This window comes from Leuresthes tenuis, unplaced genomic scaffold (assembly GCF_036924035.1).
Source record: "Leuresthes tenuis unplaced genomic scaffold, fLeuTen1.0.hap1 SCAF_12, whole genome shotgun sequence".
NCBI lineage: Eukaryota > Metazoa > Chordata > Actinopteri > Atheriniformes > Atherinopsidae > Leuresthes > Leuresthes tenuis.
The window spans coordinates 31,824,645-31,846,766 of NW_027325366.1; the positions used below are offsets into that span (position 1 = coordinate 31,824,645).

The 22,122-nt window shown below is 44.2% G+C and overlaps 2 protein-coding genes across 3 annotated transcripts in view; one reads left to right on the forward strand and one right to left on the reverse strand.

The window, feature by feature from the left end:
• The window catches only part of kcnh3 (potassium voltage-gated channel, subfamily H (eag-related), member 3), a 164,872-nt gene extending 161,524 nt beyond the window's left edge, over positions 1-3,348 (forward strand). Inside the window, exon 16 of the mRNA XM_072397547.1 lies at positions 1,067-3,348. Within this exon, the coding sequence (XP_072253648.1) occupies positions 1,067-2,011 (945 nt within the window). The 3' untranslated portion in view covers positions 2,012-3,348. The remainder of the gene's footprint in view (positions 1-1,066) is intronic.
• Positions 3,349-4,732: 1,384 nt separating this feature from the next.
• armc8 (armadillo repeat containing 8) lies at positions 4,733-21,990 on the reverse strand. 2 transcript variants are annotated; one of them, XM_072397560.1, is made up of 22 exons: positions 21,702-21,990; positions 20,312-20,388; positions 17,681-17,752; positions 16,355-16,497; positions 16,184-16,281; positions 13,951-14,043; positions 13,778-13,858; positions 13,612-13,687; positions 13,435-13,525; positions 13,292-13,352; positions 13,021-13,221; positions 11,897-11,992; positions 11,731-11,813; positions 11,384-11,465; positions 11,223-11,309; positions 10,470-10,562; positions 10,134-10,283; positions 8,558-8,653; positions 8,325-8,420; positions 7,322-7,394; positions 5,978-6,071; positions 4,733-5,904 (listed from the first exon to the last, which is right to left on the reverse strand). In XM_072397560.1, exons 1-22 carry the CDS (start codon positions 21,744-21,746, stop codon positions 5,871-5,873), a joined length of 2,022 nt encoding a protein of 673 aa, XP_072253661.1. In that variant the 5' UTR covers positions 21,747-21,990; the 3' UTR covers positions 4,733-5,870. The 2 variants fall into 2 exon arrangements, with proteins under 2 accessions (XP_072253661.1, XP_072253660.1); XM_072397559.1 differs by having other exon boundaries at positions 7,301-7,394.
• Positions 21,991-22,122: the final 132 nt, after the last annotated feature.

Below are 22,122 nucleotides of genomic sequence, written 5' to 3' on the forward strand. Positions count from 1 at the left end.
ACTGAACAAGGACGGCTTGTTGGAAATACATTCTTACATAACATAGATGCTATCTTAAGCCTTTTGTTCTGATGTGACTCATTAATAATTAAAGATGTCCTAGTTTCATATTGTCTTTGTTTGAAAATGTATCTACTTTAGAAGTTGTCTAAAGAAGTTTTTAGTTTTTTTCTTGCATATTATGGACCTTGTTGTCCACATTTTTCCATCACAAATGGGTCAAAAGACAAGAATCTAGTTAATATTAACTGGTAACATAGCTGAAGCTAAGCCTCGGCATTTCAATCGTGAACCATATCTGCTTTACTTCACTTTAAAGCATCTGGATATGATTAGTGTAAAAAAAGAGCAGCTGTTTAAGCCACAGACCTTTAAAACAACACCTTTCAGTTGCTGCTGACCAGCGAGCCCTTAAGCAGGGGTTGGTCATCACTCTGCAGACTGTGGTGAAATGCTCCATAAAGTCCATAAAGTTTCAGCTTTTATTCATACAAGTTTATTTGTACGGAACAATTCAACAACAAGGGGATTCAAAGTGCTTTATAGAGACATTAGATAAAAAGCATGATTTAAAATTAAAAAAAAGAAAGAAAGAAGAACAATAGATGAATAAAAACTGAATAAAAATGTAATAAAATTATATATATATGAAAGATAAAGTCAGTATAATATGATCTGAGGCTTTCTGGGAGTTTGTTCCAGACATGTGGAGCATAGAAGCTGAATGCAGCTTCTCCAGGTCTGGTTCTGACTCTGGGAACTGATAAAGAACCGGATCCAGATGACCTGAGGGGTCTGGGAGGTTCATAGTGGGTCAGGAGGTCACTGATGTATTTTGGATCATTCAGAGCTTCATAGACCAGCATCAGAACTTAGCAAAACTTGATCACAGGGATGACATTTAAAGCAAAAAAAAACAATTCTTCGCCCCGTTGGTCCTCCAACGACAGGAAGCTGAATTTGACCTCCAAACGTCTGCTTGTCCTCAGTTTGTTGAAGCAAATTAAAATGTTGTTTTTAGTGAATCCCAGGATTTGTGTGACCTGATCCTCTTCTCCTCCCACAGATGAACAGTCTCTCCAAGCAAGTCTCCAAGCTCAGCCAGGAGCTGCAGGAAATGACTCGCCTGCTTAAGCCCCTCCTCCAAACAGCACCGCAGCCAATCCTGATGAGCATGGTGCCTCAGGCCTGTGCCAGCCAGCTGTCATCAGCCTCCTGTCTCATGGCGCCACCCCCCACCACACCTTGCTCCCCCCAGAGACAGAACACTCATTCCCTGCTGGATAGTGGTGACACGGAGGGTGTGGATTTGCCAGGATGCCTTCTCCCAACTCCTCATTCACCAAAAAGGCCTAATTCGTCTCCGCCAGCATCGGTACCCCCCCCACCCGACTCTACAGGTGGGAACATCAAGAAGTTTGTGCCGTCCCCTGAGGAAGGCGCTCAGGAGGGGACGCCAGTCTCCCGCAGCCCCCACGCTTCCCCCTGTAACAGCATGTTTTTGCCCTCTCTGCAAGGCCAGCCCCCCCTGGCCTCTCACAGCCCTTCTCCCTCTCTCTCCCTCTCCATGTCCCTCTCCCCTTCGCCGTCTCTCTCCCCCTGCAAAGGTCCCCACCCGTCACGGCCCAGCAGCTGCGCCAGCAGAGGCCTGCTCCCCCCACCTCCCTCCCAGGACACCCCTCCTCCTACGCTCTCCCACTGCTCCGCTCCCCCGTCGCTCACATCCTCCCCTGGAGATCGCCGGCTGAGGCCTTCCCCTTCCATCACATCCCCTGCCGCCCCCCTCCATCACGCCGCCCTCTCCCTGCCCTTGTCTCTGGACTTGGGGTGTGCGAGGAGAGGAGAAACGCAGACTCCATCTTGGTGTCACTCACAGCAGCAGCACAGGGAGGGGAGAACGGTGGCGACTCCCCAGGAGCTGGAGATGCAGGAGTGGGGACGACGTATGGAGGAGGGAATGTCCTCCACAGAGCACATCAGCTTCATTGATGATGAGGAGCCAGCATTATGAGAGGAAGGCAACAGAGCAGGAAAAGTTCCAGGCAGGCAGGCAAACACAAACTCACCCTGAGAGGGAGGCTGCCAGCTGTTAGGAGTGAAGAAGAGCTTTTCTCCACAGCAGCATGAGTCCATCCCTGTAGCACCAGAGCGCATCCTTTTATCCGGTTCCCCTCATCTCTGGAGCCCAACTGGGCTCCTTCCAGCTAACTGAATGAACAGTGTTGGTTTTTAACCCCAGTGAGGGTGTCTTCTTCTCTTCAAAGGGCAGGTGCAAACACACATATCTCAGCAGGAAATGTCCTTTCCCACACCAGATGATCCGAGGCAGTGCGCCCCGGGGCAGGGAATGTAAGCTGTGTTCAGTCTCATCAGCTCACCTCACCTGGAAGGCCAGTTTGCTTCATCGATGTGATTATTAAAGGGAGGCAAAGGTCCCACACACCTCCTCACTGTCATCCACACTCAAAAAAAGCTCCAAACTTTCTTTTAATGTCATAAAAGTACAGGCTGCAGCTGTGAGCAGCAAAAATTTGGATGAGCCGTTGGGTTGTATGCCAAAGACGGAGCTAAACGTAAGGGACAAGCTCAAACCCTAAACTACATCCTTATTGCATCTGTTTACAGCCAGCCTATCAGATTGTACATTCCACGTTAGCCCTGAGCTTTAGCCATCCAGCCATTCGTGCCTTCTCTGTGTAAAGACTTCCCCGCAGTCCTTCACCTGCTTGGATTTAGATCAAAAGCCATCAATGTCACCTACTGAGAACACTAGCACCTTTATCTAAAATGTAACCACTTTATTTATTTATTAAACCTACTTATTTAGGTCCAGAATGACCAGAACCTTCCCGACTGTAATGTAGCACACGCTCCTCCTCATCTCCGACTCCTGTGGCTGAGCTTTAAACTGGTCCGAGACAGCAGCCCGACCCTAAAACCACCAGGCTGCGTCACCATGGAGGTCTCAGGACTTCTGGGGATATTTTTGCCCTGCTGGGGTGCTTTGTGCGCCGCGCTACTTGTAATATAGACGCTGAGACTTCTGGTTTCCACTTTCTGTAACGGAAGCAGGGGAGATGACTACCTGGACTCTTTACACTCTTTACACTGGAATCCTGATCCTGGGAGGGGTTACTCTGATGTGGCGAGGGTTCGGTGGGTTGGTGGCTACACTGGAGGGTTTTAAATAAAATGCATGTTTAGTTTTTTTGCATGAGAAATGTGCCTGCATTTTAGCCGTCCAGGACAGAGAGCTCGCAGGAGCAGAACTTTCCTGTCCAGTTTCAGATGTATTTTACTAACGACTGCTGTTACATGAAAACTTAAACCAGGATTACACACAGTACAATAAAGAAGTGTTGTTTTGTAATATCTCAGACTCCTGTGGTTCTCTTGGAAACTGTGGTAACACTTTGTGGCTCGTTGATTTGATTTTCGCCGCAGAGGTAAGTTAACAAACACCGGAGAGGTGCTTTATCTGCTGCTGCTGCTGCTCAGAAGTCATTTACAGTGAAGTTCTTTCACACATGCACCGCAGCCCTGAATGTTTCAGAAGTGTCACAATGTGTGATTACAGCAGCTCCTGGTAAAAAGATACAGACTCGCCGCTTTGTAGGAAATTAAATGGCACAAAACTGTCGTATTTAACAGCTGAACATTCTGACTTTGTACCTTAAAAAATGTGGAAAAAGTGCAGTTTTTCAGATAAAGTTAAGAAAATAAAAAAAAACGTGCTTTGCTTTAGCTCCTCTGTCCTTCCTGACAGCTTGAATTAATTACTCTTCACCAATCAGGTTCCACCTTCGTTGTTCAGCTGCTGATCAGCTCTGCAGGATGGAGCCGGTTTTTAAGTTTCCACCATGAATTTAAACTGAGATCTGGACTTTTTGCTGGCCATGAAGTTGAGTTGATGTCTTTCCTGAAGAAAAGTTCTGTGCAGAGATGCACCATCATCCTGAGAAATGAGCTCGGCTTCCCCTTTTGTTTGATAGAATGAGTCCACCTGAACACCTCCTGCAGAGGTGATGCTGCCATCTCCTCTGGTCCTTTACATCAGCCCATATCATCAGAGATGGAAGGAGAACAGAGTCAGTGATGGTGGGAACTTGCTGGTTTCCTTCAGTCATCTTTCTGTTTCATTGGACCAAACTAAAGCTCCAGCATCGTCTCCTTGGTGATTCATCTCTGAATCTCACTTCCATTCAGAGTCCATGTTTAAACACAGCTGTCTGGGAACAACCCACATGTTGAATTACCTTCTTTGGGGAGTTTTAAAACCCTTTCCCCTGTTTCCTCTGACGGCTCTTCTGTTTCCTGTCAATAACCAGCTGAAACAGCTCATTAATCTCTGTAAGAACTTCCTTTTAACTGCAGACTTTCAGCCTCATGCAGGTTATTTGTTTTAGAAATGCAAATTACAAGGTTATTCCACTTATTCTGGAGGGAAAAGATGCCATTAGGTGCCATTTTCTTTCCTTCTTTATTTTCTTTTTCCAGTATATTTACAAAAGCTGGATGTTCAGTCGGTAAAATGCTTCTGCCAGAGGTTTAACTTCAGAGCTTCTTCATCGCTCCACTTGCTCGGGGATGTTGTGTTTGCAGGGCTTCTCTGGGCAGACGTCCCGGTACCAGGAGGCTGGAATCCGCGGGGCTGGAGAGGCGTTCAGTTAGATTTCAAACTGAAACCTAAACTTTACCCTTTCAGCAGAAATAAGACACAACACAGAGGGAATCCTTCTTCAGGTCTGCATATATTTTCATTGGTAACATTCATTCTATCAGAGCTTCAGAAAGGTTTGAAATGTCAGGGAGCAGCACTCTAGAAATAACCTGAAGGGAGAAGAAATGATATAACAGAGGGATGAAACACAGAGAAGCTCCTCTTCCTTTAATCTGTTCCATCTATTCAAAACACAGGGAAAGAAACCCAGGAGCTCGGGAATTTCATTTATTCACACAGACAGGAGAGCAACAGAAAGAAACACGGATATCCTTCCATCTCTGCTGCAGACTGTTAATAACCTGCCGGGTATCAGCTCTGGAACTACACTTCCCATGGGGATCATAAGGATGCTGGACAAAGGTGAGGCTCCGGTGCACGCAGCACCTCAACGGTGAGAAGAAACCAAAATAAAAAGAAGAAATCGGGACGACTACATTTCCTCTTTCACCTCTGCAGACAGAAACGTGTTCAGCCTGCAGTGGATTTATCCCACTGTGCCGAGAATCATGGTCGGGGGGGAAATAAAAATCCAAAAATATATATTTATGTTTATATCTATATATATTTATATATTTACGAGGTATGTATCCACAAAAAAAAGAAAAAGGAACACCCAAAATTTCAAAATAGGCAGTCTGTTTTTTCCAAATGTGTCCTTGATGGTGAAGTAGACATTAATATTAACAGTTATATTAATTAAAGATTAAAAAAATAAAACCGGGAAGCTTTCCTGTCCAACAGTCCTGCACACGTAGTCGCCTCTCAGACCAGAACCTCCCCTATCAGGAGTCCAAAAGCACCCGAGCGGCGCTGGTGTCAGACGGCGGCACGCCAAGAGTCTCAAAGAACAAAGTTCACTTCAAGCAACGAAAAAACGAAAATAAAAAATCTCCTAACCGCTGATTTTCCAACGTCCGCAAACTCAGAGTCTCCAGATGAGTTCAGGACTGAGCAGAACCGTTGAGGCTGGGCTGAGGTGGCAGGAGGGAGGTGGGGGAGCTCGGTCACAGGTCCAAAACAAACGAAAAGGTGTCTTTGTGCAACAAACGGGCCTTAATCTTAAACACAACCAGAAACAAAACCGACGGCAGGCGTCCTCCTGTGATTGTTAGTTGGGCTGGAGACAGAGGATGGCGGTCCACTGCAGTCACGCCAGGTACTGCTGCAGCGCCGTCTTCGCCCTGAGGGACACAAACACTGGTTCAGAAAGGGGGAGGAGCATCCATGTGTGGCGTGTTGGCTGCGGCGGCCCACCTGTCACTGAGGTTGGGGTCGGAGGACTGGGTCAGTTTGTGCAGGATGTCCACAAAGCCCATCTCCCTCAGCTTGTCCTGACGATCCTGAGAACCTGGCGGACGGGACAAACGGACTCAGTTCAGCCACGTCAAAATGACATCGCATTAATTCAGCTACACTTCAGCATCTGGCTCCTTCCACAACGTTTCAGCTCCTTAAACGTCTTCCAGGGCTTGGACTCGCGTCCTTCCACTACAGCGGGGGTGTCCACATCTGGCCCCGGAGGGCCGCTGTCCTGCAGCTTTTAGAGCTTTCCCTGCTCCGACACACCTGATTCAGATCAATGCTTCAGAGGCAGGTTTGAGCAGAACTTAATCTTTTGAAGAGATGCATTTCATCTGAATCGGGTGTGTTGAAGCAGGGAAACAGCGGCTCTCCATCCCTGCACCTTTCAGCCTTCAGATCGTTTCTGCTAAAACTTCAGCTTCATCCTCAGCTGAATTCATGCTTTTTCTACTGCTATTAATCTGGGGATTGAACTGGATGACCTCTGATCAGCTGTCAGACAGATCTAATAATTAAATAAGAGCGTCAACCCGTCCAAGCTTTCCTCCTCCTTGGTTTCACCCACCTTCCGCCTCACAATGCTTTGTTCCTTTCACGTGTTTCTGAACCACGATTAAACCCTCGTATTATAACTCTGGCTGCTTCATGGAAGAGAAAAGTGAAGTTTTCAGCTGTTTTTATTCATAATTAAATCCTAAACACGACTCTGTGACGACGTCTTTAACGACATACGTCACTTGATTTACTGTAAAGTATTAAAGTGTCTGATGTGTGAAGCTTCCTCAAATCTAACAAGACGATGCTAAATATCTCGTTTGAACAGGGCTCCACGAAGACTTTCACATGTGAGATCTTAGGAAGAAGAAAATCAATGCTGTGTTGACTGATGAAACATGGAAGACGGTTTTCCTTGATTCATGGGATCAATTAACAGGTTTTTCAGTCTAAAGTGGCCTATTATCTCCTCTATAAGACCATGCAGGATCAGTTTTAACCCTCAGTGTCGTCGGTCTGTGATTAACGGAAACATAAAGGACTTATCTGGAAATTAATCCTTTTTTCTCAAAAACTGGATGTAAAATCTGGACCAAATTCGCTACATTTCATACGTTGATTCATTTGTCTTCTCTCAGTTTTTCTGCCTCATTTTCAGACACAGATCGGCTTTTTGTAAAATTTCAAGTATGAGTGGAACTATTTCACCTGAGCTGAGCTGTAAAATCTGTCTAAATACAGGTTCCAGGAATTAGTTGAGTTTTCTGATCACTTCTTCACCTTGTGGGGTGCTTTTCTTACCATCCTCCTCATTCCAGATAAGGTTTGAGACACAGAAGGTGGCAGCGAGCTGCAGTTTCACATTCGAATGCCCCTGTGGGAAGATTAAAATAGAAGAAACACATCGTTTTCCATCACGGTACCAAGTATTAGAGCTGAGTTTACAAAAAGAGAGGCTGAGAAATATAAAAAATAAAGATCCAGAAAGAATTCTTAAAAAGTTTCACTAATTCATTCATAAAAAGGCATTTTTGACCAAATCATGTGCAACAATAGTTTGATTGTTAATAATTTCCCCTTTATTCTTAAAAATTAAGAAAAAAAGGAAAGTATAAAACAAAAAAGAACCTTCCTGATCGATTTTATCTAAAACTGAGAGTTAGAACCTTTTTTCTTCAAAAACTGATTATTAAATAGAGAAAAAATTATAATAAAATAAAGAATCCTCCTTTTAAACCCCAGTTTACCAGTTAAATACCAGTTAAACAACAGTTTACACAGCACCAGTTATACTACAGTTTACCAGTTAAACCCCAATTAAACCCCAATTAAACCCCAGTTAGACCCCAGTTTACCAGTTAAACCCCAGTTATACTACAGTTTACCAGTTAAACCCCAATTAAACCCCAGTTTACCAGTTAAACCCCAGTTATACTACAGTTTACCAGTTAAACCCCAATTAAACCCCAGTTTACCAGTTAAACCCCAGTTAGACCCCAGTTTACCAGTTAAACCCCAGTTATACTACAGTTTACCAGTTAAACCCCAGTTTACCAGTTAAACCCCAGTTAGACCCCAGTTTACCAGTTAAAGCCCAGTTATACTATAGTTTACCAGTTAAACACCAGTTATACTACAGTTTACCAGTTAAACCCCAATTAAACCCCAGTTAAACCCCATTTATACTACAGTTTACCAGTTAAACCCCAGTTTACCAGTTAAACCCCAGTTAAACCCCAGTTAAAGCCCAGTTTACCAGTTAAACCCCAGTTAAACCCCAGTTACAGCCCAGTTTACACAGTACCATGTAGTATTTGATTTTCTGGAGCATGTCGTCGTTGGTCATGATGAGTTCCTTGGCCGTGTTGCCGTCGGCGATGTTGGCCAGGATGCACAGCGTCTGACGGGTGAGTGAAAGGAACATGTTTTTAATCTAAAACACATTCAGCTGGACGGGCCTGACTGAATAAAGACTGAGCTGAGAAGGTTAACGGGACGAATTCTGCATTTGAATCATCAGAGAACCAGAGTGCTGACCTGCTCCTTGACCTCTATGCTGTGCTCCGCCTCCAGGATGAGGGTCACCGCCTGCATGATCTGCTTCCCATGAGAGCTCATGATCTGGTCAATGTGCTGGAAACAGAGGGGGAGAGTCAGTGTTTCAAGATTCACATTCAGCTCGTCGTGTGTCTCTGAGCAGCCAAAAAAGGCCCTATTTCAGTTTTCTGTGACATGCCTCAAAGCCTCCATTGGACTGGAATCATCTCAGCATCAAACTGTGCTCATTTGCTTCATTCATCCAGTTTTTATGTCCTTTTACGGTGACGACTTTACCCAATCCTCTCTGCCTCCGAGTGGAACTGCAGAGGAATAACGAGCGCCTAATTACATAAAATATATAATTATATGGTCTCACCCTGCAGGCTATGGCTCAAGCTAGTTTTATAATGTTAAGCACCAAAAATAAAACTACATAAGACTGTTTTTTCTGAATAAAAGTCAAGCGTCGTATAAAATAGTTAAAAACTAAAGGAAAGGACAGAGAACTGTGTTGGACTGATCAGTTAAACATTGGTTTTCTGGTCAGGATTTCCCACAGCAAACACTTCTTTACCGTTTATTAAGACGAGTCGGTCATTTACTCTAGCTAACCAGCTAACCAGCTAGCTAACATCTGCGTTTCTCATTTCTAAGCGTTTTGGTTTGGTCCGTTCGTGTGGTTAATCTCAGCTGATCCGAGCCCGGTAAAGGACCCTCTGCTCTCTTCTGTTGTTGCCTTGCAAATGCTTGTGTACCTGCAGCGTTTCGCTGCCACTGGAAGGCAGTTAGAGAAATATGTGGAGCAATCTGAGCCGAGGAATACTCTTAGTGGCTTTGGTGCTGTTGTTGGTCCTTTAGCTTTGCAATGCTGAGGAAAAAAACTGAGTCAAAGTGGACTAAGATCTGCTCTGTTGTTATTGTTCTATGCTTTTTGGGGCTTCGTCCACTTGGTTTTGAAACAGATCCACATTTGATCGATCAAAACGTTGCTTTGTTTTAACTCTGCAGACGCACACTTCCGTCTGCATTTAAAAGGTAGAAAACTGTAAATCAGCAGAGCATTTTGAAATAATACATAACATTAAATGACTTTAGCAAACACTTTTATCCATGAATACATGCAGACTGAGGACAGGGGCTCAAACCAGCCAACTTCTGATTAAAAGATAATAAATCTTCCAGCCTAACCTAAATTTTTTCTCCTTTCTCTCCAAATGCAGATGCATTTCTGCTCTTATTGGACTTTGAATCAAATCTGCTTCACATATGGGATATAATTTAAGTTAAATTTTACTGTAAACTGGATAGAATTGGACTTTTATGAGGGACTTGAAAACATCTCCATGGAGAAACTCTATTATTATTAAACTCTTTACAATAATAATAATAATAATAATAATAATAATAATAATAATAATAATAATAATAATAATTCCATCATATCAGAGTTACTGGGAATAAAAATGGTTCGATAACAGAGAGTTTGGCCTTTCTCACTGTGTAGAGACCCGCTTTAAACCGAGTTTAATCAGGAGAAAAGTCTTCAGACAGCTGAGTGTTTTCCATTTCTCACCGGGCGCGTTGACAGCAGATTGCGTAGTAAACCGAGCGTCTTCATCAGCACGTTGGCGTCGGGGTCGGAAAGCAGGCGGAACAGCTGCTCCGTACCCAAACACCGGACGATCTCCACCTTCACCTTCTGATCAGCCTGGAACGCCATGTTCTTCGCACACAAAATCAGACACGTTCGTATTCAAAGATACCGTCAAAACCCGTCAATTTTCTTTAATAAATGACCAAAATTCAAGCTTTATGTACAAATAACATGATGTTTGTGATCAGGTCACACATTCTGTGATATTGGCAGGATTCAGATGGTCGTATAAAAACCTCCGAATCCTCCTCTTACCATCAGGGCCCAGATCCCGTTTACCCTCAGTGCAGGACTGTCACTCTGAGTCAGGCTGCATAGCAGCTCAATCACCCCCGACTCCAGGATGGGCTGCACACACACACACACAGATAATTCAACTCTAAGAACCAAGTTCAAGTCAGATCTTAAGTCTGTTAATCATCTGTTACGGACCGATTAAAAACCAAGGGATCACAACTCTTCCTGGATCTTTATCGAGTCTGAATTAAATAATGTTTCTGTTTCTGTATTTATCAGACGCTTTTATCCAAAGAAACTTACAAATGAAGATATAACAGCTTTATAAAAAGCTAACAATAAGCTACCTAGAAGGAACCCAGGAGTCCGACTCTGTCAGAGGGGACAGAGTAGAGATAGGGTGCAGGCATAGAAGGAAGAGCAGAAAGATAAAGTGCAGAGATAGAGGGGGGAGGGAAGTACAAGGTAAGTGCTGGGATAGGAGATGCTCTCTGAAGAGCTGGGTTTTCAGGAGCTTCTTGAAGATAGACAGGGACGCCCCTGTTCTGGTAGCGCTCGGTAGGTCATTCCACCATCGTGGGACGACACATGAACAGAGTTTGGATTGTCTTAGGCGTGGTGTAGGAGCTGCTAGACGACAATCCTGGGACCAACGGAGGGACCCAGTTGGGACAGAAGCCTTTGCAAGAGCATTCAAGTAGATGGGAGCCGTTCCGTTAAGCTAATAAAACCTCAAGATGCTTAAATCCCACTTTGTGGGGGCTAACGCACCTCTTTGCTCGGTGAGAACTCCAGTAGTAGATTGCATAGTGTAGAGGAAGCCATGACCAGGACTTCGTCTGGGGCGTTCTGCAGCAGCTGCACACAAAACCAACGCAACGATTAGCGAGATGTGCCCCAATATAAGCGAGCTTTGTTGGAGGCGAACCGACCTTCATGAGGGGTTTCCACACGGCGTGATCGTGGAAGCTCGTCCTCAGCTGCTGCACCGACCGTGAAAGACTGTGAAGACACCTGCAGGGAAAAACCAGTAAAGGAGAAGCCAAAGTGAGCTTAAACAGGCCTCAAGGGTAAAAAGACGAGTTCCAAAGAAACAGGTGCATTTATTATACATTTCATCCTAAAATCAGTGAAAATAACGCACTTTATGTCATTACTGAAGAGTATGGACATCAAATTCTAATGATGTCGGCTTAATTTGCAGCAGAGTGACAAGAACAGGACAGGTTTCTGCCCCCGAGTGTTGAAATATCGACAGAAGACAGTAAGAAGGCCTCACCTGACCGCCGCTAACCGGACCTTAATGCTGGATTCTGATAGGCCGCTGACTATCCTGTCCATCATGTTCTCCGTTTCTGTGATCTGAGGGAAAACCAAGTTGAAGGGATGGGTTAGAATATAAAGGCATTACACGTGCAAATAAGCACGTAGATATTAGAATAAACCTTTTTGCGGATGTCCTCGTCGTTGGAGCCGAGAGAGGCGTAGAGTTTGAAAGCAGCTTGTCTCAGCTCGTGTGCGTGTTTCAGGTCGTGGTCCAGCTGCAAACAGCAGTGTGATTATTACAGAATGAATATTACAGAATATTTCAGAGCCACTTTGTGGCTGGCAAAGGCAAGGCAAGTTTATTTGTACAATTCAACAACAAGGTGATTCAAAGTGCTTTACAGAGATATTAAAACAGAAGAAATAAAAAGCAGGATTTAAAATTTAAACAAAAGAAAGAAATAAGAACAATAGATAAAATCAGAAAAGATTATATATATGAAAGATAAAATCAGTTAAAATATGATTCCGTTTTGAAACTCAAGCTTATTCAAATGCAGCTGAAAATAGATGTTTCTTCAACCTGGACTTAAATCCTGAGTGTTTCAGCTGATCTAAGGCTTTCTGGGAGTTTGTTCCAGACATGTGGAGCATAGAAGCTGAATGCAGCTTCTCCAGGTCTGGTTCTGACTCTGGGAACTGATAAAGAACCGGATCCAGATGACCTGAGGGGTCTGGGAGGTTCATAGTGGGTCAGGAGGTCACTGATGTATTTTGGTCCATTCAGAGCTTTATAGACCAGCATCAGAACTTTAAAGTCTATCCTCTGATGGACCAGCATCAGAACTTTAAAGTCTATCCTCTGATGGACCAGCATCAGAACTTTAAAGTCTATCCTCTGATGGACCGGCATCAGAACTTTAAAGTCTATCCTCTGATGGACCAGCAGCCGGTGGAAAGACCTCACAGCTGGACTGATGTGCTCCACTTCTTTGGTCTCAGTGAGGACTTCAGCAGCTGAGTTCTGGATGAGCTGCAGTCCAAAGCTGTGGACTCTCAGGGTTGTGTGCAGTACCTGCTGCAGACAGTGGAGGGAGGAGCTAAGCTCACCGCTGTCTACAACAGGCAAGACTACAGGAACTTCACACAACCCGAATCCCGAATACATTTTATCACAGAGTTCCTGGCGCTACGCAGCAGGGGCCGTTAGCATGGAAATACTGCAGGGTAAAGTTGGCAAAACTGAGTCGAACGTTTGCTTTTTCACATGCATGTGTGCAAAAAAAGACCCACAAAGACCCACCCTCTTGATGTCTGTGATAGCGGACACAGAGCTGGGGTACTTGAAGTAGTCGGCCAGCATGGCCACGAGGTGGTCGGTGGTGCTGGCGATCCTCTGCAGCTCCACGTCGGGCTCCATCAGATAGGCCAGCGTCTCCGCGCCCTCCACCCTCTCCTCCAGGAGATGCTCCTTACTGCACATCCGCACCAGGCACGGCAGGGTCTGCAACAGGAAGCCGTGTTAGACAGAGACAGGCCACTGATGGCAGTTAGAAAAAGGAAGAGGGCCCCACCTTTAGTACAACGCAGCTGTCATCGGTCTTGATGGCACCTGCTCGACACATGTAGGTTAAACTGGAACAGAAACAGAGGAGGTCACATTTGAAATCGAGCCACGCAGGAAATGGATGCGAACACATCGGTAAAATCTCCTCACCATTTGGCTGCTGTGAGCTGCATTTCAATGGGTTGATCCCTTTGCATCATTTTAACAAATACCTGAGTAAGCAGCTCGCCGTCCACCAGCACTGACAACGACAAAGCAGAACGCCGGAGTTCAGACAGAACCGGGGGGAAAAGGGAAGAAAATGCACGGAGGGACAGATTTCCTCACCATTCACCAGTGTCATGGAGACCTGAGTGTTCTCGTAGGCCAGGACCGAGAAACACTTTAATGCCTGCATCCGGACCTGAAGAGGCGGTGAAATGAGACGGAGAGGAGGTCAAAGGTCATTTCACCCGACTGTGTGAGCACATTCTCTCCCAGTGAGACACCATACCTTATAAGAGGGTGAGATGAGCAGAGGGGCGATGTTCTGAATGGCGCCGTGGTTGAAAAGAACGGTCTGGTGTTCCGGGGTCTGCAAACAGGCAAAGCACAATGAATCCCGGGCTGACTGCGCCGTGCGATGCGCTCCATCGTGTTCGCGTGGGACCAAATACCAACAAATACCTTACAACAGTGGGAGAAAATCTGAGTGATGTACTCCTGGGTTCTCTGGGAGTTGCTCAGTAGAGACATCAGATGAGGAATCACAGTGGGATCCTTCAACAAAGCAAACAGAAGAACAACTAGTGCAACTCTTCTTGTTACCATAAACATTCAAAGGACTGTTTGTGCCACTTGGAGCGAACCTGAGCTGCTCCACTAAGTGTTTCTTAAAGATTTATTCAACAGAGAAACAGACCCTTTTACCAGGGTCTCTGCACACGATGCTGCAGACAAATGTCTAATAATATAACAATATCGCTTGTATTAAAAAGAATATTCAGGGAAACAATGAATTAATCCCATTGGAAAACATATCTAAACTTAAGCTAAAAACTTTTGGATTCCTTCTGGCACAACCGCTTTATTACCACGGCAACAGCTGAGTTTTGCCCGTAAAAAACACTGGAGTCGGTACATTAGATCACAGGAGCACAGCCGAAGATATGAATATTAATTGAGGGCGTTCTAGTGCTGCAGGACAAGAAAGGAAGACGTCTCTTGTGTTTGATGTGCACAACTACAACTGCAGCTGTGTCTGCTGTGGTCACACACACACACAATTTGGCTTTGTCTCCATTTCTGCCGGCTCAAACTGGCCTTTGACAGGCTGCTGATTTGAATATGAAGAAGTGGATCTAAAATCCAGTCTTCCATTGCAGCATCTGGCTTAAGAGAATGGCTGCAGGTGACTGTAGCTTGCAGCTGACTCAAACTACGCTAACCTGTAAGGAATATATATATATATATATATGCTATATATAACAGACCCTTTTACCGGGGTCTCTGCAAACGATGCTGCAGACAAATGTTTAATAATATAACAATATTACTTGTATTTAAAAGAATATTCAGGGAAACAATTAATTAATCCCATTGGAAAACATATCTAAACTTAAGCTATATATATATATATATATATAAGCTAAATATATATATATATATATATATATCTCTGAGAGATGGATGCAGTCATCCAGCTGTGAAGATGATTCAAAGACAGCAACATAACAGCAGTTATGCCCCAATTAAACAAAAACTGCTGAAATCATGGAAAATATTTTCAGAATCCTTGTATTTTGCATTTCTAAAACAAACTCTGAACAGACAAATGAGTCTGCAGCTTTAAAAAAGCAGGAATGAACGAGGCGTTTCAGCTGCTGGTGACAGAAAACACGGCCCCAACAGGAGGGCTGTCAGTGGAAACAATGCAAAGCAGCTCCCACAGGTGAAGCCACAGTAAAGCTTATGTAAAGCACACAGCTCAGTCTGAACGTAATAATAAGATGAACCATCACAGCCCCAAAAACCATTCGAACAGTCAAAGAACAGCTCGCTAATCCAATCTAACGTTAACCAATGAAGAAGCTTAAAACAACTTAAGGCAGAAAGCATTAAACAGATAAATAGTTCAGTCTATTGGCTCATGATACACTGTTCAGGTCAAGCTAATGAGTTCACTTTGTTGAAGCCTTTTGTTCCCGAGAGGCTTCATATATAATTAAATCTACGAAGACTTTCATATATGGACTTTATGTCGGCGTCTCCCAGACAACTGGTGCAAAATGCTGCTGCTGCCCGTCTTTAACCAACACTAACAGACCTGTGCACATCACTCCTGTTCTTAACTCCCTTCACTGGCTTCCTGTCCTTTATAGAACTGATTTTAAACTTTTAAAGTTTGTTTTTAAAGCTCTTAACAGCCCCATCGTATTTATCTGAGCTTTTAACTGTCCGTAACCCTGGCAGAGCTCTGAGGTCAACAAATCAACTTTAGCTGGAAGTGTTCAGGTCAAAATACAAGCCCTGAGGTGACCGAGCCTTTTCTGCTGCTGCCCCCAGGCTCTGGAATAAGCATCTTATTTCTGACCTGAGCCTCTTTAAATCTAAGCTAAAAACATACTTATTTCAGATGGCTTTTAATACCCAGTAGTATGGTGACACTTTTATATTATCTTATTCAATTTTGCTGTATTTTATTGCGTTTCCTGTTATTTTATTGTTTTGTACTTATTCTTTTCTTTCTTTATTACCTGCTGTAAAGCACTTTGTTGTAAAGGGCTGTAGAAATAAATGACATTTACATATAAATACTGCATTAAGTTGTATGGAGATGTGAAAGAGATGAATGAGTGATGTCATCAGTTAGGTTACGGCGCACGCATGCAGCAGTGGGAGCATGTTTAACACCACCTACAGTATAAAGAAGCTGCACGGGGGTGACTGGACTGATGAAGACAGTTCTGAGACATCGAAGACAGGCTTCAGTGAAGATCAGGTCCGGACACAAGAGACCTGCGAAACAATCACAGGTGCGGTGAGGGTCTCTGCCTGAAAAGCCCGGCTGCACACGCGTGTTCGAACCCACCTTGAAGAAGGGTGGGGATGATGTGACAGTCCACCAGGGACTTGATGTTGTTCTCGGTGCCCATGGCGAGGCTGCCCAGCACCACGGCACACTCTGTCCTCAGCTGCAGGCTGGACGAGCTCTGCTGGAGCAGGTACAGTAACCTGGAAGCAAGTTTCCAATCACATGCAAGGCTGACACTGGCAGTTACGATTCTGACGTTTTCAGTCCGTCTCAGAAATCACAGAATTTAAATAAGATCCAATATGGCACATTTTTAAGTAGAAAAGGGTGTAAAATGGGCAGAGAGGTTGCTTTTTTATTCATAAAGCAGGAAAACAGAGGCTGAAGTTTCAGCCATGGTTTGATTCCCAGCCTCTTTACTGCCTCTCATCTCCTGAAACATCCCATAGTTAAGCTGCTATAGGCCCAGACTGCTGGGGGACCTCATCTGTCACACCTTTCCTCACTTTCCTCTCTTTTTCCTCCTGTTTAGTTTCTCAAATGATTTTCTGTCCATGTGACATTATTGTGGTTATTAACTTGTGTTTCCCTGTTCCAGCAGGTATCCTTTGAATGGCGTTATGGTGTTTTTCCTCCTCTTTTCCCTCTTTTCTGTCTTCTCAAACCCCAGCTGGTCGAGGCGGAAGGCCACCCTTCCTGGTTCTGGTTCTGCCAGAGGTTTCTTCCTTCTTCCTGGTTCTGCCAGAGGTTTCTTCCTGAGTCTGGTTCTGCCAGAGGTTTCTTCCTGGTTCTGCCAGAGGTTTCTTCCTGGTTCTGGTTCTGCCAGAGGTTTCTTCCTGGTTCTGGTTCTGCCAGAGGTTTCTTCCTGCTTCCTGGTTCTGCCAGAGGTTTCTTCCTGGTTCTGGTTCTGCCAGAGGTTTCTTCCTGGTTCTGCCAGAGGTTTCTTCCTGGTTCTGGTTCTGCCAGAGATTTCTTCCTGGTTCTGGTTCTCCCAGAGGTTCCTTCCTGGTTCTGGTTCTGCCAGAGGTTTCTTCCTGGTTCTGGTTCTGCCAGAGGTTTCTTCCTGTTAAAGGGAGTCGTTCCTTTCCACAGTCCCTCAGGCTCAGGACGGGAGATTGGACTGAAGACAAGTTTCGGTCCAATCTGTTGGTTTCTTTAGCTAGGATATTATTTTTGAATTGGCTCCATATGAATTCATTGGATTATGATTACAATGAATTGAATTCCAATTGGCTTGAATTGGACTTTATTACTGAAGTGCCTTTAGATGACAATTGTTGTAATCTGGCGCTTTATAAATAAAACTGAATTGAATTGAATCTCTCTGCCCACTTCCCTGATTCTACATCACTGCAAAGTAACAAAGGTGAAAGACAGACGTACCTTGGCACAGCTCCGAGGACGATCAGATTGGCCTTCTGCTTGTTGTTTCCTATGACAGCATTCTTCATGTCACTGTGAAGTCACAGAGAGTTTTAGATTTCTATTTGCTACAGTCGATTGTGTCTCAGCACAGAAACATTTCACACAACACTGTCCCTTCACAATCTGAGCTGGCCAGCAGTCGTAATACAGTTGAGAGATTTATGAGGTGGCATGAGGCACAGCGGAGGCTATGAACTCATCAGATCAGCTGCCAGGCTGCCAGAGGTCTGCCACGCTGCCTAAATCATCAACCCGAAGTGCCACTTTCTCCTCTCCACTACCAAAGGAGCCAGATCATTTGTATTCAATGCACTTTTTCCATGCTGCGTTTCTTCTGCTGTGCTGGTGCCCCAAATGATATCGAATGGCAGCTGGAGGGAGGTGGTGGAAAAGTACAGCTGCAGCATGCAGTTCAGCTAGCGGAGCGGTACCGGCCGTAACCAGAGCTAGCTCCTCTCGAGATAAAAATAACGGCAAAACAGTCAGAGTCCAGGTGACCTCAGTGGAGATATGAAGTCATGCGGAGCAGAGAAATGCGTTTTTAAATTACAGACCAGCAGATGAGGTAAACACAGAGGCCGTCCTCCAGCAGCCGCATCGCTGTTTATGTGGGATATTCAAATTAACTTTAACTGTCACATTTAATCACAGGCTCTGGGGATGGAACAGAATATGGACAGTAATTGGTCAACGGTTTTAGCACAGGGCTTTTAGAAAAAACCTCACACTCATTTGGTTTGTTTAACTCTGGACTTTCATCACGTTAGAGGCTCGTTGTGTCTGACTCATGACAAAATGTGACAGTTTCAGCAAATACGACGACCGTAAATGTTATTCTTAGCCAAGATACCAAGTTCTACCTTCAAGGGGAACTCCGGTGTTTTTAAACCTTATTTCTGGCATGAATGAATGAACGTGTGCTATAGCTCTGTTAGCTCATAGCTGCTGTTATGTGGCTACTTGCAGCTATAGGAGAGCTAACGGAGTAACGGAGTTAAAGTATTGGTGAAATAAAGACAGATAATGCCTTATTTAGAGGCTGCATCCTCTAAGCCCCGTTCACTCCGTTATATGGATCTCCAGTTATCTAAATATCTTCCGAAGGACGCCGACTTTCACCAAACTGTTCTTGGTGAGCAGATGAACGTATTTCATGCCAGAAATAAGGTCCAGGTTTAAAAATACCGGAGTTCCCCTTTAAGCCCAAATCTGTTCAGAAGATGCCAAATTGTTATTGACTTTTTATTTGACCAACTGGTTAAAACAAGTGGCAAAGCATGATAACCCAGGCTAAAAAGGACCAACTAAACCATCCCACTCAAAGAGCTCTAAGCACTAATAACTAGCTTTCTGCATGTCTCTGCAGGTATAATGAACCTCTCCTCTTCAACAAAGACCCCCTTGTCTTTGAGGGTGGAAGATTTCTCTGAAGTCACTCAGTAGAGTCACAGCTGAGCTGAGCTCCAGTTCAGCTCAACCGGACTGATTATCTGGGTTTGTTACTTCAGTTTTGTAATAATTCTGATTTCTGTTAAAAGAAACATGTTGAAAGTTGGGTTTTGATCAAACTAACTGTATAGTTTGCTTTTTGGGAGTGTAAGGTAACCCCTAACCCTAATCGGACTCAGTCCGGGACTCTGGCAGGGTCACAAAATGTTCATGTTGCTCTTTGTTAAACACATCTCCACGATTTTCACGGCACGTTTCGGATCATTGTCTTGGTCTAATGGTGTCCAAGGCTGAGTTTTCCTGCAGAAACTTCATGAACTTTCACAGATGGTCTTCCATTATGAAAGCCTGTCAATTCCACCATCTTGTTTAACCATTATATGATGTTCTTCGGGTCCTTTCTATCACCAATGAAAAGCCACATACCTGCATCCAAGCAGAAACATTTTCCTCTCATCAGACCACAGACATTATGACCAAAAGCTGCCTTCTTTGCCCATCTCAGTCCTTATAAAGGCTAAGTAAACCTTTTGTGGGCCCACCTTAGTTTGTATCCATATGAAACAGCTCTGAAGTGTCCACTGAAGATTCTGCCTTCAAATGTTGCTGCAAGAACTTCTCAAATTCTTATGGATAACCTTGATGTTACCTTTTCGACAGTGGTAGGGTCTCTCAAAGAGGACTTCATTAAGATTCAGCTGGAAAATCATGTCCTTGAACCAGGATTTGACTTTTCAAAAACACGATAATCTCAGACTTTCCACCAAAGGGGTCTAGAAATGGTTAACAACAGCAATTTAAGCATTATAGAGTGGTCCATCCAAAGTGCAGACCTTCAATTCCATCTGAAATCTGTGGAGAGAGCAAGTCTGATGGGAAAGAAACCTTCCAACCTCACGGATAGTAATCCAAAATCCCATCAGAAACATGCAAAAAGCTTATTAGCAACTATTACAACTGTTTGATTACTTTGATGAAAAATACAGTCGTTGCCACTTGTCTCAGAGAAAGAACATTAATAATGTTACACAAAGCGTTTGTGTCATTCCCAGACAGAAGAAAAACAGAAAATCATCCCAATAATTCAGGTATTGATCATTTTAAGGCCTAATTCCAGAAGTTAAGAGCGGCTGGACTTACATGACTCCCTGCAGCACTTTCTGTGGGTCGGGGTCGAACAGTCTGTCGACATAATGACGACTGGTGGCAGTGACTTCCTGCATGAGGACAAATAAAACAACTCAGAAACTTCACTGTCGTGCATTATCACACCTTGGCTGATATGGTAGAAGCTGTATGACAGTGTTCCCTGCCTTGTTTGTCTTAGAAACAACAGAAAAAGATAAAAATAGAGCACACGGCTGATAAAAGGAGCTGATCTAAACATTTGCTAAGAAAAGCAGATTGGATCCTAGCTGGAAAAATAACAAGCATTAAACCAATAGCAAGCATGACTAAAGCAGCCATTAAAAACATTTTTACATCAAGAAAACAGAAGCTTTTTTTCTTGCTTGCAGATACTAACACAATCACGTGCACAGATACATACAGAAGCATCCATGGCAGGACCCTTTCAAAGCTGTTTTATACTGCACCCACTGACTGCATGTGACACCAGAAAACTTGGATTATGCCACTGACAGCTTTGGCAAGAACTTTCCGTATGACCCCAGAGGACTAAACTTCCGCCAGCTAACACACTGATACTACTGGCTTGTGGTGCCAACACACTGTTGACAAGGTGTCTCAGCACACACTGTACCTGTAGAAACCTGGCGTTACACATGGCTGTTTAGAGCTATCATGCACAATTTCATTAATCAGAAAGATTCAATATACACCACAACGGAGAAACGTACCATCACAAAAGTAACCAAATAAAAATAAACTATCAAAATATCTTCAGATTCCTCTCTGTACACATTGGGGCGCTTCACGATTTCCAGTCACTTTCTAGTAACTTTAGTCTGCTGACACCTTGCAGCCATTTTCACATGCTGAAATACACCACAATATCTACAAAATCCCCCAAACATTTCGGCTAATTTTAACCTCTTAAAAAATTAAGAGCCTGATTACTAGTATCATCCAAGTAGCTTCGCTACCTAAAGGGTATTCTACTGGTTGCTGTTACTAGCAGCATCTGACGTTAGCTTAGCATTGTCACTTAGCCGTTAGCTGCTAACTCATTCCAAGTGACACTGACAGGTACTGTGAACCGTTTCATTTGATTTTAGTCACACACCGTCGGAACGAACCGCCCCTTAACCGCATGTAACCGTTACCATGTTCTAAATGTTCCCGCCCGCCTCAGTGAGGCGGGGATTGAAATCGCGTGCTCCAACCGCTACGTAGGTGGACCGCTACAACGCTACATGTTGCTAAACATTGAATTAGCTTGAAAGCTAAAAGAAAACCTGAGTCCCTCAAGGTCTATCAGCTCCTAGCTTCATACGACTAATATCAACCACTTGATGATAGACTGAGCATTCTGCAAATTGTCTTGTGAAATTGTTAGAGCGACACTCACAGACAGCACACTAATGCGGAGAGGGGCCTCCAGCAAGCACGCCATCTCTCTTCCCCCGATCGGGCGCCCCAATCGGCGCAGCACTTTGCAGACACTCCGCCCCCCAGGGCATCTACGAGCGGCCTTTAAAAAGTAACTGTAGCTTAGCCGCGAAACTCCCCGCGAGCTTTATCCTAAATAACAGGCAGTTATAGTCCCCTCTGGCCTGGGCTGTGATCCCCAGCATCAGATATTCAACAAAACTCAGCACCGCTAAGTTGACGAGCTGTCTGACAGACTGTGATTATGAATTAGGTAAATATTGTTTATAAGTGTGACGTAGTTATCAGCTTCTTCAGTTAGATTCGGTGAGACAACTTTATCCACTGGAGTCATTCATCCAACACAAAAAATAAACGAAAAAAATACATACTTCCTTAAA